The sequence below is a fragment of the Chiloscyllium plagiosum genome, unplaced genomic scaffold, assembly GCF_037043375.1.
Source record: "Chiloscyllium plagiosum isolate Xiang-an unplaced genomic scaffold, Cpla_swu_hap1 HiC_scaffold_11, whole genome shotgun sequence".
Lineage (NCBI taxonomy): Eukaryota > Metazoa > Chordata > Chondrichthyes > Orectolobiformes > Hemiscylliidae > Chiloscyllium > Chiloscyllium plagiosum.
The window spans coordinates 46281211-46297304 of record NW_028270149.1 but is presented as its reverse complement, the minus strand read 5'-3'; the positions used below and the strand labels follow the sequence as shown (position 1 = coordinate 46297304).

The following is a 16094-nucleotide window of genomic DNA, read 5'->3' as shown; positions in this document are numbered from 1 at the left end:
AGCTACATTTCTGTGATGCAGCACTTGTTCATGTAACTGTGTATTGGAGTATCTACTGCTTAATTTCCCTTCATGTGTAACACTTTTTTTCTGTGCTGAATTTCAATGACCTGAAAATTAGGAGTGCTGCAAATCGGGCATTCTGACCTCTGAGCTCTATTATTTCATTCATTGCCCTATTCAGTAAGACCATGCAGTGAACATTATCTGAATATCTATTATTTTAATTGAGACCTTATTTTTTGCCAGATTACGTTAATCATACATACATTGCAGGATCAGATCTTCCCATAGTGTCAAGTAGAAGAAGGAAATCAGAAACTTCCATGAATCGTACAAATGTAGAGAAGGGAAACAGAGTTTAGAAAAAAGATTATTTTGAGATTATTTTAATGGGCTTGAAAGATCTTGTACTTCGGGTGGCATGTAAAACTTGCTGTTTTTCACTTATGCTTCTAATGCCTGTTAATGCTACAGATACTTTTCTTTTGTCTGGAGACATTCAATGTTGTCATCTCTGCATAAACGAACATCATTCTGCAAAATAACCTGGACCCATAAAATAAGTGTTCTGTAACCTCAGGCTCTTGCTATACTTCTGAAGATTCTGTTGAAACATAGTGTCTCCACATTGTAGCTGTCAAAATCAATTCTGCTATTTGCCTGAAAGGCTAAACAGTTCCAGGCATTCATTTCATGGTCAGGAGGACAGGGATGAGATTTCCTCTCTTTTCAGAGATCACTGTATTCTCTCTTTAACTAGCAGTTGACAGATTGTTCCAGACAAAAATCCACTGCATGATCTTAAAAAGTGAAACAATTAATCAAAATTGAAGGTGTTGGAATTGACATCACAGCATTTTGGTAATGTACAGAATGTCTGATTCTTAGAGCTAAATATTACTATTTCCAATGACACTACATGTAGTACATGGCAGAGATTTACTTTGCAGAGCAGAATTGTGAAGTCATTACTCTGTCTTTTGCAACATAGAAATTGGATAAGCATGATAATTGTTCATGCCATGCAAAAATGGAGCAGAAACAGATTGCTCCTAATTCAAAATGCATATAATTATCCAGTAGAAATAGAATAAAGGACAGCATGGACTGCATCACACACTTCACAATTCAGATTGGGAATAATTCCTGCTCACATGCTCAGAATTGATAGTGAAAACATAATTATCTGACAAACAATAGGCCAGTGTAATTCAAGCTATGATGTATATGAAGGGAGAGAGAATTCATGTGGAGGAAAAATGAAGCAATTCCAATGTAAGAATTATCAAGTCCATTTCAGATGGATGTTGTTCAACATGATGAGTACAGAAATTAACAACCTTCTGTGTTCTGACAGATTGACCCACTTCAGCTGGGTCATCAAGAGTAAATCTACAATTATTTTCTTCAGCACTCAGCTTCAATCGCTATTAACAGTAAACCTGTTGAGTGAATGGTAAGTGCAGCACAAAAGGCTAGTAATCAATAGTGAACACACCTCTCTATGTAAGAACATAAGCAATTACATATTGTATAATGTCTTTTCTACAAATTACTAGTTAGTTACCCAAGTCGTCCATCCATTGCAGCAGCCCCACCAGGAATAATTTTGGTAATAAAAATCCCAGGATCATCTGGAACATGAGGATTATCAATTCCTCCAGCAATGCTAAATCCAAGGCCTGAATTACCCTGTAAGGACAGAATTAATCAATTATTGATTTGACTTAAATTCCAGCAATCTACCATCTTGCAACATATCAAATCATTCAGTTAAAATTAAATTCATGTCTTGGTTATTATAGAGACCAGACTTCAATTATTGTCAATTCACTGAGGTCCAGGGGTTGAACTGATTAAATTAAGACTCAGCCCTTACATACTCCAAATTAACAAAGTCTTATAACTCGCTACTAAAATAATAAGGCTCACATGTCAATATAATTTTGCTGAAATCTCAACCTTTGAGCCAGAAGGTCCAAGTTCAAATTCTACCCACTCCAAAGGTGTGTAATAGCATCAATGATGAGATTGTGTCGAAAATATCTATCTACCTTCCCCCACATTCTATATCCCTTTCACTCCCTCGAAACACCTGTACTCATACTTACACCTACATCCAGCCAGAAACACATTCAGGAGAAAGTGATGACTGGAGATGCTGGAGATCAGAGTTGAAAAGTGTGGCGCTGGAAAAACATCTGAGGAGCCTGACAGTCAACATTTTGGGTACAAGCCCTTCATCAGAAATGTTGAGGGAGGCAGGGTGGGGGCAGAGAGATAAATAGGAGGTTGTGGGTATAAGTGGGAGGAAGATAGCTGTGAAGGCGATAAATAGATACAGTGGGGGAGTGATAGTGACAGGTCGGAGGGGAGGGTGGAGCGGATAGGTGGGAAGGAAGATGGACAGGTAGGACAGGTCAAGATTCTGGATCAGTGGTGCTGGAAGAGCACAGCAGTTCAGGCAGCATCCGAGGACAGGCAAAATCGACGTTTCGGGCAAAAGCCCTTCATCAGGAATAAAGGCAGAGAGCCTGAAGCGTGGAGAGATAAGCTAGAGGAGGGTGGGGGTGGGGAGAGAGTGGCATAGAGTACAATAGGTCAGTGGGGAAGGAGATGAAGGTGATAGGTCAGGGAGGAGAGGGTGGAGTGGATAGGTGGAAAAGGAGCTGGGCAGGTCGGACAAGTCCGGACAGGTCAGGGGATCGAGTTTCTGGAGGTTAGAAGCTAGGATGAGGTGGGGGAAGGGGAAATGAGGAAACTGTTGAAATCCACATTGATGCCCTGGGGTTGAAGTGTTCCGAGGCGGAAGATGAGGCGTTCTTCCTCCAGGCGTCTGGTGGTGAGGGAGCGGCGGTGGAGGAGGCCCAGTACCTCCATATCCTCGGCAGAGTGGGAGGGGGAGTTGAAATGTTGAGCCACTGGGCGATGTGGTTGATTGGTGCGGGTGTCTCAGAGATGTTCCCTAAAGCGCTCTGCTAGGAGGCGTCCAGTCTCCCCAATGTAGAGGAGACCGCATCGGGAGCAACGGATACAATAGATGATATTAGTGGATGTGCAGGTAAAACTTTGATGGATGTGGAAAGCTCCTTTGGGGCCTTGGATAGAGGTGAGGGAGGAGGTGTGGGCACAGGTTTTACAGTTCCTGCGGTGGCAGGGGAAAGTGCCAGGATGGGAGGGTGGGTCGTAGGGGGGCGTGGACCTGACCAGGTAGTCACGGAGGGAACGGTCTTTGCGGAAGGCGGAGAGGGGTGGGGAGGGAAATATATCCCTGGTGGTGGGGTCTGTTTGGAGGTGGCGGAAATGTCGGCGGATGATTTGGTTTATGCGAAGGTTGGTAGGGTGGAAGGTGAGCACCAGGGGCGTTCTGTCCTTGTTCCGGTTGGAGGGGTTGGGTCTGAGGGCGGAGGTGCGGGATGTGGATGAGATGCGTTGGAGGGCATCTTTAACCACGTGGGAAGGGAAATTGCGGTCTCTAAAGAAGGAGGCCATCTGGTGTGTTCTGTGGTGGAACTGGTCCTCCTGGGAGCAGATACGGCGGAGGCGGAGGAATTGGGAATACGGGATGGCATTTTTGCAAGAGCTAGGGTGGGAAGAGGTGTAATCCAGGTAGCTGTGGGAGTCGGTGGGTTTGTAGCCATTGCCAAGCTAGAGGGTTGGATCTGGAATGAAGTGGGAAAGGAAACTGATGAAGTTGAAGTTGATGCCGTGTGGTTGGAGGGTCCCAAGGTTGAAGATAAGGCGTTCTTTTTCCAGTTGTTGGGTGGCTTGGATCTGGCGATGGAGGACGCCCAGGACTTACATGTCCTTGGCAGAGTGTGAGGGGGAGTTGAAATGGTCAGCCACAGGGCAGTGGGGTTGTTTGGTGCATGTGTCCCAGAGATGTTCCATGAAATGTTCCGCAAGTTGGTGTCCTGTCTCCCCAGTGTAGAGAAGACCACATCAAGAGCAACAGACACAGTAGATGAGGTGTTTGGATGTGTAGGAAAATCTCTGCCGGATGTGAAAAGATCCTTTGGAGCCTTGACAGAGGTCAGGGGGGAAGTGTGGGCACAGGTGGCAAGGGAAGGTGCCCAGAGTGGAGGGTCGGCTGGTGGGGGTCGTGGACCTAATGTAGGAGTCATGGAGGGAATGGTCTCTGTAGAATGCAGATAGGGTTGTGGAGGGAAATATACCTCTGGTGGTGGGAGTCTGATGGTAGGTGGTGGAAATGACAGAGGATAATGCACTGTGTCTGGAGATTAGTGGGGTGAAAGGTGAGGACCGGCGGGGTGGGCTTTATACTTGTTGAGGTTGGAGGGGTGGGGTTCAAGGACAGCAGTACGGGAAGTGGAGGAGATGCGCTGGAGGGCATTACTGATCATATGGGAGGGACAATTGCGGTAGACACGCTGGAGGTCACTAAAGTCCAGAAAGATATAAATAATTTTTCCAATAGCTAATGCTTAATTCTATAATTTTGAATGTGAGATATTCACCAAGGAGCATGATGAATCAATGCTGAAAAAAGTCAGCTGATATATTGAAGGAATTTCTTCTAAATGTGCAGATTGCACTGATTATAAATACATATTGGAGTATTTTGACATCCTGAACTTTATAATTCTGTAATCCCTTATGCTAATCCCAAATGTTTGTCTGCTATGCTATTGGTCTCAATTGCTGTCAGAAATAGGGGTGCCTGAGCAAGTCTGCTAAGCACTGACTTGTGACATAATATTAAAGCTGTTACGCAAAACATCAGCATTGACATCAAGGAATTTCAATTTAAAATTAGGGGTAACAGAACCAATACAAACTGCAACTTTAATCTCTATATGAGATGCCTTTGAGAAGCAAACTTTGACTCACATATTGTCATGGAACATTTTCAAGAATATTTTCCCGTAAAATGCAACAGAAATACTTCATCACAATGAAATGTCCTTATATATGTTAAACAGTCTCAGAAATTGTTCACTCCTTTTTGTGAAATCAAGCTTGTTTCTTTTTAGCTGCAGATCTTTTTTTTAGATTCCCTACAGTGTGGAAACAGGCCCTTCGGCCGAACAAATCCACATCAATCCTCTGAGGAGTAACCCACTCAGACCCATTCCCCTACATTTACCTCTAACTAATAACGTACACTTTGGGCAGTTTAATATGGCCAATTCACCGAACCTGCATATCTTTGGATTGTGGGAGGAAACTAGAGCACCCGGAGGAAACCCACACAGCCACAGGGAGAACCTGCAAACTCCACACAGACAGTCGCCCAAGGTTGGATTCGAACCCGGGTCCCTGGCGCTGTGAGGCAGCAGTGCTAATCACTGAGCCACGGTGTCACCCTGGTTTACAAATTACACACACAATATTCATTGTTGGCCATTTTTAAATTTTCTAAAGTGATGGATCTAAGCTCCATTACACTGAAAATTAACCTATGATTTTAATTATAAGCCAGTTGCTCTGAACTGGGGTTCCTCACAATGAGTTGTTGAATTTGTTTTATCATAAATGATGGCCTTTTGTTCTTTTTAGGGGTGGATTCTGGCTGACTAAGACAAATATTCCTCTTAGATAGTACAATGTACCTCAGATGTGTTGTATGAATAAGCAGGAAAGTGCAAGGGCTTTTCCTTCCCTGATATTTGCACAGCTTGGTAACTCCAGATGCAGATCTGCCCCTTGTGTCTAAAACAAAATCAAAATACATCTGCAGATTTGTCAGGCTCTGCAGCAGCCCTCCAGGATTGGGGTCATTTGGCCACTAATGTAAACCAGCAGCCAAATGATCTAAGTGCTACAATGCAATGCAGAAAAGGTAAGAAAAAAGTACAAACTTAATGCTTGTCCAGCCTGTCTCCAGTAGCCTTGTGACACTACAGCTAGCAGGTCTCCAGGGACAGGCTAACTGTAGGCTGAGTTATCGCCAGACGCTCTTGCACTGCAATATCTAGAAAGTCGAGCTTAATGAAAATGAAACCTCCCTCAGCCTGTTAAAATACCCACAGCTAGGATGCATTGAATGGAAAAGTCTGAGGAAATCCTCCATGTTTTGTGTGGTGCAAAACATCTGCTTTTTTTGGCTATCTTATGTCTGAAGAATGCCTATTCAGACATTTGATTAATATGTGAAAAGGACACCTGAGGTGTAGCAGAACAGAAATCTATTTATTTCAAATGTTTTTATTCATTTGTGGTATGGATATGATACATTGACTCTTCAGATGGCAGGACAGGAGACTGCACTATCTGAAACATCTTGCCCTAAGTGTCAGCATCATGTATGCAATAACTATCATATCATTGTGAAAGTTGAAGTGTTTAAATGAGGCCATTGTAATGTCCTATTTAATGGACAATGGACTGAATCTTATTTGGCTGAATGTGAGCTACATCAAGTTTTTTGGAGGGATTTTCACTGGGAGGCCCAGCAAGATTTTTTGGCATATCTTACCAAATGTACCTTATTAACTACCTACCCCATTGCTATTGCATCGCTCACATCTGATTCTATCTCCATCTTATCACACGCTGTTCCTGGAACAACTCATCTCTCATGAGTAATCTGATCAAAGACCAGGATCCCTTGCACCTGCACTATATTTTGAAGACTGTTATGCATCCAGATGAGCACTGACATTGTGAAGCTACCTCGCTCATTCAAGGACGAAGTCAGAACATATCAGAGAAGGCAATATGGAACCACAATCCCTGAAAGAAAACTGGATATGGGAGTTGTGTAAAGGAGAGGAATCCTCTTCCAGAAGGACGAGCAGAGGAGGCCACACCACCAGATCTTGGCAGCAAAGCTTGAGGTCACCACATGGTTAGTGGTATTTCAATGGTGCAGCTAGCAATGTCATAAGTAGGTCAATGATCTGTTCCATTCTGGCAGGATAAGTGTCACATTCTTCTCTCTGTTACCTCACACTCACTCTATTTCTACCACTGCAACTACTTCCCACCATGGCTCATGTTCTACCACTCTCACTATTGCCTGCAACATCTTCCCCCAACTCACGCATGTGGGTCACCTCACCAGTTTTCGACCATCTGTACCAACACTAACAGCCTTGTCACCCATTTTCACGTCACTCAATCTCTTCCTTTCATTGCAGAAGAAGAGACACTTCCAATAGAAAATTGGGGCCTAGATGGGTAGAGGGAAAGAAACGCTTTCCACTGAAGTAATACTGGTAAATTGTTACAAGGTTGAGAAATGAGTGTTATCTGGTATTCAGGACTTAAAGATCCCATAACTGGCTTTAGAACATCCTCAACAAGCTCTTAATTATTTATGTAACAGATAAACGGAGCTCACCTTCAATGCTGACCTGGGGAAAGCTAGAAGAGGTGAGATCCCATCAAGATCCAGTCCGAGCATCACTTGCCAAGACTTTCATAACCTGCTTGTCCTGAACTTTGTTTCCACAGGTCTGAGAAAATTCTACCCTGGCAAGGCAAAAGTGAGGACTGCAGATGCTGGAAATCAGAGTCTAGGTTAGAGTGGTGCTGGGAAAGCACAGCAGGTCAGGCAGCATCCGAGGAGCAGGAAAATCGACGTTTCAGGCAAAAGCCCTTCGTCAGGACTGGAGGCAGGGAGCCTCCAGCGTGGAGAGATAAAAGGGAGGAGGGTGGGGATGGGGAGAAGGTAGCACAGAGTACAATAGATGGATGGGGATGGGGATGAAGTTGATAGGTCAGAGAGGAAGGTACAATAGGTGGATGGGGTTGGAGGTGGGGACTATCCATTCCACCCTCCTCTCTGACCTATCACCCTCATACCCACCCCCATCCACCCATTGTACGCTTTGCTACCTTTCCCCACCCTCCTCTCTGACCTATCAACTTCATCCCCATCCCCATCCACCTACCGTACTCTGTGCCATCTTCTCCCCACCCACCACCCTCCTCCCTTTTATCTCTCCACCCTGGAGGCTTCCTGGCTCCAGTCCTGATGAAGGGCTTTTGCTCGAAAAGTCAATTTTCCTGCTCCTCGGATGCTGCCTGACCTGCTGTGCTTTTCCAGCACCACTCTAATCAAAATTCTACCCTGTCAGCTCAATGATGATGGGAAGGATAAAGTGGGTAAAATTTAATATTGAATCATGAAGAAAAGAATAATTGTAAGTAGACTGCACCAGGATTCATGTTGTGAAGGACCATCTAGAAATACAACATATATTGTTGATTTCTCTGTTTCACCAATCTGCTGCATTTGTAATTGTGAGCTTCCTATAACAGGGCCCTTTCTGAAATGAAACATTTTCTTTGATCTTGGAAATGATCTACTAACCTTTTCAGGTGAGTGATTCCAGATGTAAAGGCACTTAGTTAACTTTACAAGATGTAGTGTCAATCCTCCTGCAGGGTCTCTTCCAGTTTTCATTGATAGCATTGTAAATGTTCAGTATATACCCAGAGCTGAGGACACGCTGAATGCTAAGTACCATTGAGAGGTCTACAGATTTCAGTTATGCTTAGTGTTAAAGTTTGACCTTTAAAAATTGAACAATTGATCTTATCTCCACTAAATAATCACTACTTTCCTTTGGGACCATGAAAAAGGGATTTGTCTTAGTTTCCAAAAACCAATAGGTTAGCAAATGAATGCACGCAGTTACATTGATTAAATCTGAGGGCAAGTAATATGCTCCTATCTATAAATAGAAGCATACATTAATGGCCACTATATCCTAAAAATCACATGATTTCATTTACTTGAGAATCAATAAGCAACAAGCCTAATGTAGATTGAAAATAATTGTTTATGGATCATGTATTTGAGCAGACAATGCTCTGCACCAGAATTTGCCACTATTTATAAATCCTATTAACTAAACTAATATTATTATTCCAGGATGAATCTTTAATACAGGATATATATTGCCCAAAAGATAAAATGAATATGCAACTAAAGCAACCCCCTCAATGCCCAGTCCTACAAGGGGACTGCTATTAATCTTGAATAGGATATCAGATGTACAGGGATGGAACAGTGAGTAAATAGAGATTGGCAGAGCATTTTAATGCCTGAGCCTCATTTTATATGTGGTTGGTCTACATCATCTAGAATGGATGTGAACAGGTTCAAAAGCAGATATTGATCAGCCAGCTTTTATGTAAGAAGTGCAGCTGGGGTCTCATTAGACAAGTGAACGGCTTATTTTATCTGCCTGGATTCTGCTGGGTGGACAGCATTAAAACAATCCCACTTGATAAAATACTACCATTAACAATCCAACTGGGGCAAGTGCAATTACCATTACACAACAGCATGGAAAGACAAAGTATTCAACTCACACGCTCCAGGATTATCTCTTCATATTTGTACATTCCATCACTTCCATTAGCCTTGGAAAAAAAAAGAAAATTTCATTATTTCAAACAAATGATGAGTCACATATCTAAATTTCTTACTAGTTTAAAAACATGGTTAAATAACTGTGGAGAATCTTTTTTTTCCAGAAAGAAACCCCTCTTAACCCGGCCGCCTGATAGAAAACAAGCAAAACTAGAATCAAGTACTGGGAAGGGCTGAACTTCTCAGTTACACTTGAATATCAAAAGTAGAATTCAGTAGAGATGTGGCTGGTCCTGTAAGGGTGAGGGATGCATTACCAAAATCTTTATTTATACTGAAGTTTTGTGAAAGATTGAAATACAACTTTGTTTTAAAGACAGGAACTAATGGTAATCATATTTCCCACACTATTCTCATATTCCTTGATGTTATTAGCTATTAGAAATCTATCACTTTCTTCTTTAACTTACTTAATAAGTAACCTTCCACAGCCCTCTAGGGTAGAGAATCCAAAGGTTCACCATTACCTGAGTGAGAGTTCTCTCTTTAGTTCAGTCCTAACTGGCTTAAATTAATTGTGAGATTGTGTCTCCTGGTTCTAGGGGCAACAGCCTTGCTTCATCTACTCTATCTCTTTAAAAATTTTGCCATGAGATCACCTCTTAAGCTTCTAAATTCCAGAGAATAGAGTTCCAGTTCTTCTCAACTTCTCCTCCCAGGAATCAGTCTGGTGTACATCTGCTGAACTCATTCTAAGGCAAGTATATCTTTCCTGAGACAAGGGGACCAGAACAGCACACAGCACTCCAGGTTTCACCATGTTCTAAACAATTGAAGCCATATTTATTTGCTATTCTCTTATGATAAAGCGTTTTGATTGCTTCCAAATTGGTTGGCATGCCTGTAAGCGAGCTTTCAGTGACGAATACATAAGGACATCTAGGTCCATTTCAACATCACCACTTTCCAATTTATCACCATTTAAAAATATTCTGCACTTGATTCTTCCTACCAAAGTGGATAATCTCATACTTTTCCACATTATGTTCCATGCTCTTACCCATTCATTCAGCCTGTCAAAAGGCCCTTGAAGTATCTTTGCATTCTCCTCACAACTCACATTTTCACCATGCTTGATGTCACCTGCGAATGTGGAATTTTGACCCCCAAATCCAAATCATTGAGATAAATTGTGAAAAGCTACAGCTCAAGCAAATGGTCCTTGCAGTGCCCCAGTTGGCACAACCTCACAACTTGTGAATGACCGGTTTATTCCTATGCTCTGTTTTCTGCTATTAACTAAGCCTCAATCCATGCTAGTTTATTATTTCTGAATTCAATGTGTTTTAGTTTTGTTTACTAGTCTGGGCGGCACGGTGGCACAGTGGTTAGCACTGCTGCCTCACAGCGCCAGAGACCCGGGTTCAATTCCTGACTCAGGCGACTGACTGTCTGGAGTTTGCACATTCTCCCCGTGTCTGCGTGGGTTTCCTCCCGGTGCTCCGGTTTCCTCCCACAGTCACAAAGATGTGCGGGTCAGGTGAATTGGCCATGCTAAATTGCCCGTAGTGTTAGGTTAAAGGGGTAAATGTAGGGGTATGGGTGGGTTGCGCTTCGGCGGGTCGGTGTGGACTTGTTGGGCCAAAGGGCCTGTTTCCACACTGTAAGTAATCTAATCTAATCTAATCTAATCTAGTCTCTTTTGTGGAATTGAGTCAAAAGTCCTCTGAAAATTCACATACACTGGTTCCCTCTTACTAACTTGTTAATAACCTCTGCAAATCAGAATCAGGTTTGTCAAATATGATTTCTGCTCAAAAGTTGACTTTGACAAATTAGACAAGTATATTCTAAATAATCTGCAATCATATCCTTTATAACAGATTCTAGTATATCCCCTATTATTGACGCAAGGTAAACAGATGTTTGGTTCTGTTTTCTCGCTTACTGCTTTCTTAAACACTGTGGTCAGCTTTGCAACCTTCTAATCTATTGCAGAATTAATACCATTTTGCAATATGATCAACATTACATCCACTATCTCTGCAGCCATCCTTTTCAACACTTCAGGGTGAAGGTTATTGGGTTCCGGGTCAACTTCTGGTCCCCTGGATTTCAACACCACTATTTTCTGATACCCATTTATTTCAGTTCCACATGTTCACCAAACCTTTGGATCTTAATTATTTCAAGGAAACTTTTTGTGTCTGTAAAAGCTGGTACAAAGTATTTATTTAGTTTCACTGTATAAGCTTGTAAAAGATCTTACATTTGTCTTTGCTAATCTTTTTGCATACATACAGAAGTTTTCACAAATCTGTTTTACTATTTTACATTCATTTTCTTTATCAATTTCTTGGTCCTTCTCTGCTGCATTTTAAACTTCTCCCAACCCTAAGGCTTACAAGGATTTTTTCTTGGCAACTTTGTAAGTCTTCTCCTTTGATCCAATATTATCTTTAACTTCCCTTGTTAGCCATGCCTTTTCATAAAGGGCATTTTTGTTGCACAAGATACAAAGCTATTTTGTTGCATAGACACATTTTTTGACAAAAATTAATGATACACTTTATTCATCTAATCCAATATGAATGCTATCCTATTAGTCTCCTCTGTGAAGTTTCGACAAACTCTCTTCTTTACTTCTACACAAATCCAGTAAAGTTTTCTGAATGAGAATTTGCCTCATATATGTAGCAGCATTTTAGATGCCATGCATCCCACTCTGTGTCCACCTGATGCCACCAGCTGCTTCCTGCTCAGTCTGCATGACGTTCTGTGAAGATATGAATCCATGTGGGTGTTTCTTTTCACATGCAGGGGAAAGCTGTGATCCAGCACTCTCTGGCTTATGTGATAGCAGAATCCTAAATTTGGTCAATCAAGAGTAAAATAAGCATGACAGTGTAAGATGGGCCATATAGTACCAGTGTTTAAAGGGATGTAGAATTATAGAATTCTTACAGTGTGGAAGTAGGCCATTTGGCTCAGCGATTTCATGCCAACCCTCCGAACAGCATCCCACCGAGAGCACCCTAACTCTGTAACCCTGCTAATCCATGTAGCGTGTACTATGGGCAATTCAGCATGGTCAATCTACCTAACCTGCACATCCTTGGATTGTTGAAGGAAACTGGAGTACCCACACAAACTCCACACATAGTCATCCAAGGGTGAACTCGAACCTGGGTCCCTGGCGCTGAGGCAGCAGTGCTAACCACTGAACCACGTGTTGCCCAGGTACATTATTTACTGCTCAATAATTTTTGCAAAATTCTCCATTAGAATGGTTTTATCACTGGACTGTTAATCCAGAGACCCACATAATATTCTGGGGACCCGAGTTTGAATCCCATCATAGCAGATAGTGGAATTTGAATTCAATGAGAATCTGCAGTTCAGAGTCTAATCAGTGTTGATTGTCTTGAAAAACCCATCTAGTTCACTAATTTCCTTTAGGGAAGGAAATTGCCATCCTTATCTGGTCTGGCCTACATGTGAATTCAGATACATCCAGCAATGTGGTTGACTCTCAGCTGCCCTGTCGGAAATTAGGGATGAGCAATAAATGCTGGCCTTAGTGACACTCTCATTCCATGAATGAATTATTTTTTTTTAATTTCTGGAGTTTTTGGAGATGTTTTAGTGATTTCTTCCATGCATGAGAGAGGGTTGCCACACCTTCATACAGAGGAATAGGTGACCTGTTAATACAGATTATACATCAGGTGGGTAAGCAGTGATGGCATTGATTCTGCATCTTCAGGAATATGGAAATGATGTTACAGAGAAGGCTGGTTTCATGACATCTTTTCTGCCAAATTGAAGCTTCAGTCTTGCTTGCTTCTTGACAGTGACAGACAGTTTCTGATCAGTGCCACAAACATCTTGTTGTGTATGCCCATTCTCCTCTATGCTATCCTGTTGATGTCCTCATATGAGACCTAAGCAGTAATATTCATTTGCCATCTCACCCAGTTAAGAAATGGTAGATGAATCAGCCTTTACCCGAGCACTGGCAGCAGCACAACCATGCATAGATGGATCACCACATACAAACATATGAAATAGGAACAGAAGTAGTCCATTCAGCCCCTCCAGCCTTCTCCACCACTCAATAAAATCCCAGCTGATTTGATTGTGTTCTGAATTCCACATTCCCATGTACCTCTGGTAAACTTTCATTCCCTTGTCTAACAAAAATCTATTTCCTTTTGCATTAAAAAATATTTCAGGAACCTGCCTCCACCACCTTCTGAGGCAGTGAGTTCCAAAGTCACACAAACCTCTTACAGAAAAGAAATCTCTTCATCTCTATCTAAAAAGAGAAACCCCTAAATTTAAAACAGCGGCGCTTAGTTTTGAACTGACTCACAATAGGAAACAGTCTTTCTATTTTCACATTGTCAAGACCAATCAGGATCTTGTTCAATTCAATCAAGTCACACCTTACTCTTCTGAACTCCAATAGAAACAAGCCCAATCTATCCAACTGTTTTATTTGCATAAGATAACCTGCTCATTCCAGGTATCAATTGAATAAACATCCTCTGAACCACTTCTAATGTTGATCTGAACTCTGTGCTAATCAAACTATACGCTGAACTGGTGGATCTGCTTGCTAGATCAATGTGGACGGTAGTTAAGGATGGACTGCAGGATGAGGGTGAGTTCAGAGTTGAGAAGAGTCATATACCATAAACACATTATCATCCTCAGTAACACCAGATGCCAAGAGGTAGAAGCAGGGTTGGGGGACTATGAGCTTGGAGGCAGTTGGGGGAGATCAACAGATTAAATGAGATTAGTGACCAAAGTGGACACAGTAGCCTGGTGTTCCATAGTGGGATCATAGTCGGAGAGATAGGAGGAGATATCTGATAGCTAGTGCTCAGCCTCTGCAGCACAGTGCTGAGTCCACCAGATAACAACAACAGCACCCTTGTGGCGGTCTTGATTACAAAGACAAACCCCAAATAGTCCGCTTCTATCTCCTTCCAAAACTCCACAAACAGCACTGCCTGGTCAGACACATTGTTTCTGCTCCTACCCTACAGAACTCATCTCTTCCTACCTCAACTCAACTTCTTCCCCCTTTGTCCAGTCCCTTCCCACTTACATCCATGATTCTTCTGACCTTTTGTCAGCTTCAGAATTTCCAGTTTACAGGCTCTCGCCATCTCTTCTTTACTATGGATATGCAATCCTTTTACATGTCCATCTCCCATCAGAATGGTCTCAGGGCTTTCCACTTCTTCCTGGAAAACAGGCCTGATCACCATCCTCCTCTGCCTAGCCGAGCTCGTTCTCACTTTAATTCCTCTCACTTTCTTTGGGTCAAAGGGGTGACCATGGGTACCCACATGGGCCCCAGTTGTGTCTATCTCTTTGTGGTATTAGATGGAACATTCCTTGCTCCTGTACTACTTGGGCCCCCATCCACAACTCTTTCTCTAGTACATCGATGACATCATCAGTGCTGTTTCCCTCTCTTGTCTGGATTTGGAAAAGTTTATCTATTTTGCTTCCAATTTCCATCCCACTTTCACCCTCTCTGACTCCTCCCTTCCCTTCCCATTCTCGACATCTCTGTTTCCATTTCTAGAGATAGGCTGGCCACCAATATCCACTACAAACCCATCAACTCCTTTAATTACCTTGATGATATACCATCAAACCCTGCTTCCTGTAAAGACTCTATTCCATCCTTCCAGTTTTCCATTTCTGTTGCATCTGTTCCAATGATGCCAACTTCAAGAAGGGGGCCTCCGAAATGTCCACCTTCTTTCTCAGAAGATTCCCCAGAACCATGTTTGAAAAGGCCCTCAGCCACATCCATCCCATTTCCCATATTTTGGCATTCACGCCCTCTCTTCTCTCCCAGCAAGAGGGTCCCACATATCCTCACTTACCATCCCACTATCATCCACTTCCAAAGGGTCGTAAGTCACCAGTTCCACCACCTCCACTAGGATGCCATCACCAGAGACATATTCCGCTTCCCTCCCTTGTCAGCCTTCTGCCTCTAGGATACCTTAGTCTACTGCTCCACCATTCCTAACATCTCTCCACACACACCTACAGTACTTTCTCATACAATCACAGAAGGTTTAACACCCACATGTTTATTTTCTCCGTCTTCTATTTGCCTGCACTTCATTCAATCTAATGTACTGTATTTGCTGCTCACAAGGTGGTGTTATGAAGGTGAGGACATGGGAGACCCTATTGCTGGGAGGGAAGAGAGGGTGTGAGGACCAAACTATGAGAGATGGGATGGATGTGGCTGAGGGCCCTTTCAAACATGGTTCTGGGGAATCCTCGGCTGAGAAAGAAGGTGGACATTTCAGAGGCCTCCTTCTTGAAGTTGGCATCATTGGAACAGATGCAACAGAAATACTGTACCTTTAAGAGAGTTGAAGAACTTAGCAAAAACACATAATACTGGAGAATTTACAATGTAACTTTGGTCCAGTAGCTGGCAGTACTTGGGTTGCTATGAGACAAAAACAAATTCAAATCCAGCCAATCACAGTTTAAATTATGCCTCGAGATATTAAACTCTAATCAAGTTTTAATATTAAAACCAATGCAACGATTTGATGCTTTGGGGTATAAGACCGGGAAAAATTGAACAGTTGGGGAAGAACTGCCGAGCCACCTACATATGCAGACTGATCACAGAATAGTTCTCTTAAAGGTACCTTTATCTATCATCAACCTGTGAAACAGATACCCCAAGAAGAAAAAAAAAGAAGACAGAGGAAGATACAAAGAGAAGATTTGACAGCTGGCTGGTTTT

General features: G+C 42.5%; 1 protein-coding gene across 8 annotated transcripts in view; it reads right to left on the bottom strand.

The window, feature by feature from the left end:
- Positions 1 to 16094, bottom strand: part of dlg3 (discs, large homolog 3 (Drosophila)) — a 546829-nt gene that overhangs the window by 228395 nt on the left and 302340 nt on the right. For all 8 annotated transcript variants that reach the window (XM_043704756.2, XM_087992017.1, XM_087992016.1 and 5 more), the window contains 2 exons: positions 9292 to 9342; positions 1571 to 1695 (listed from right to left, as the gene is read on the bottom strand). In XM_043704756.2, coding sequence (XP_043560691.1) covers positions 1571 to 1695; positions 9292 to 9342 — 176 coding nt within the window. The remainder of the gene's footprint in view (positions 1 to 1570; positions 1696 to 9291; positions 9343 to 16094) is intronic.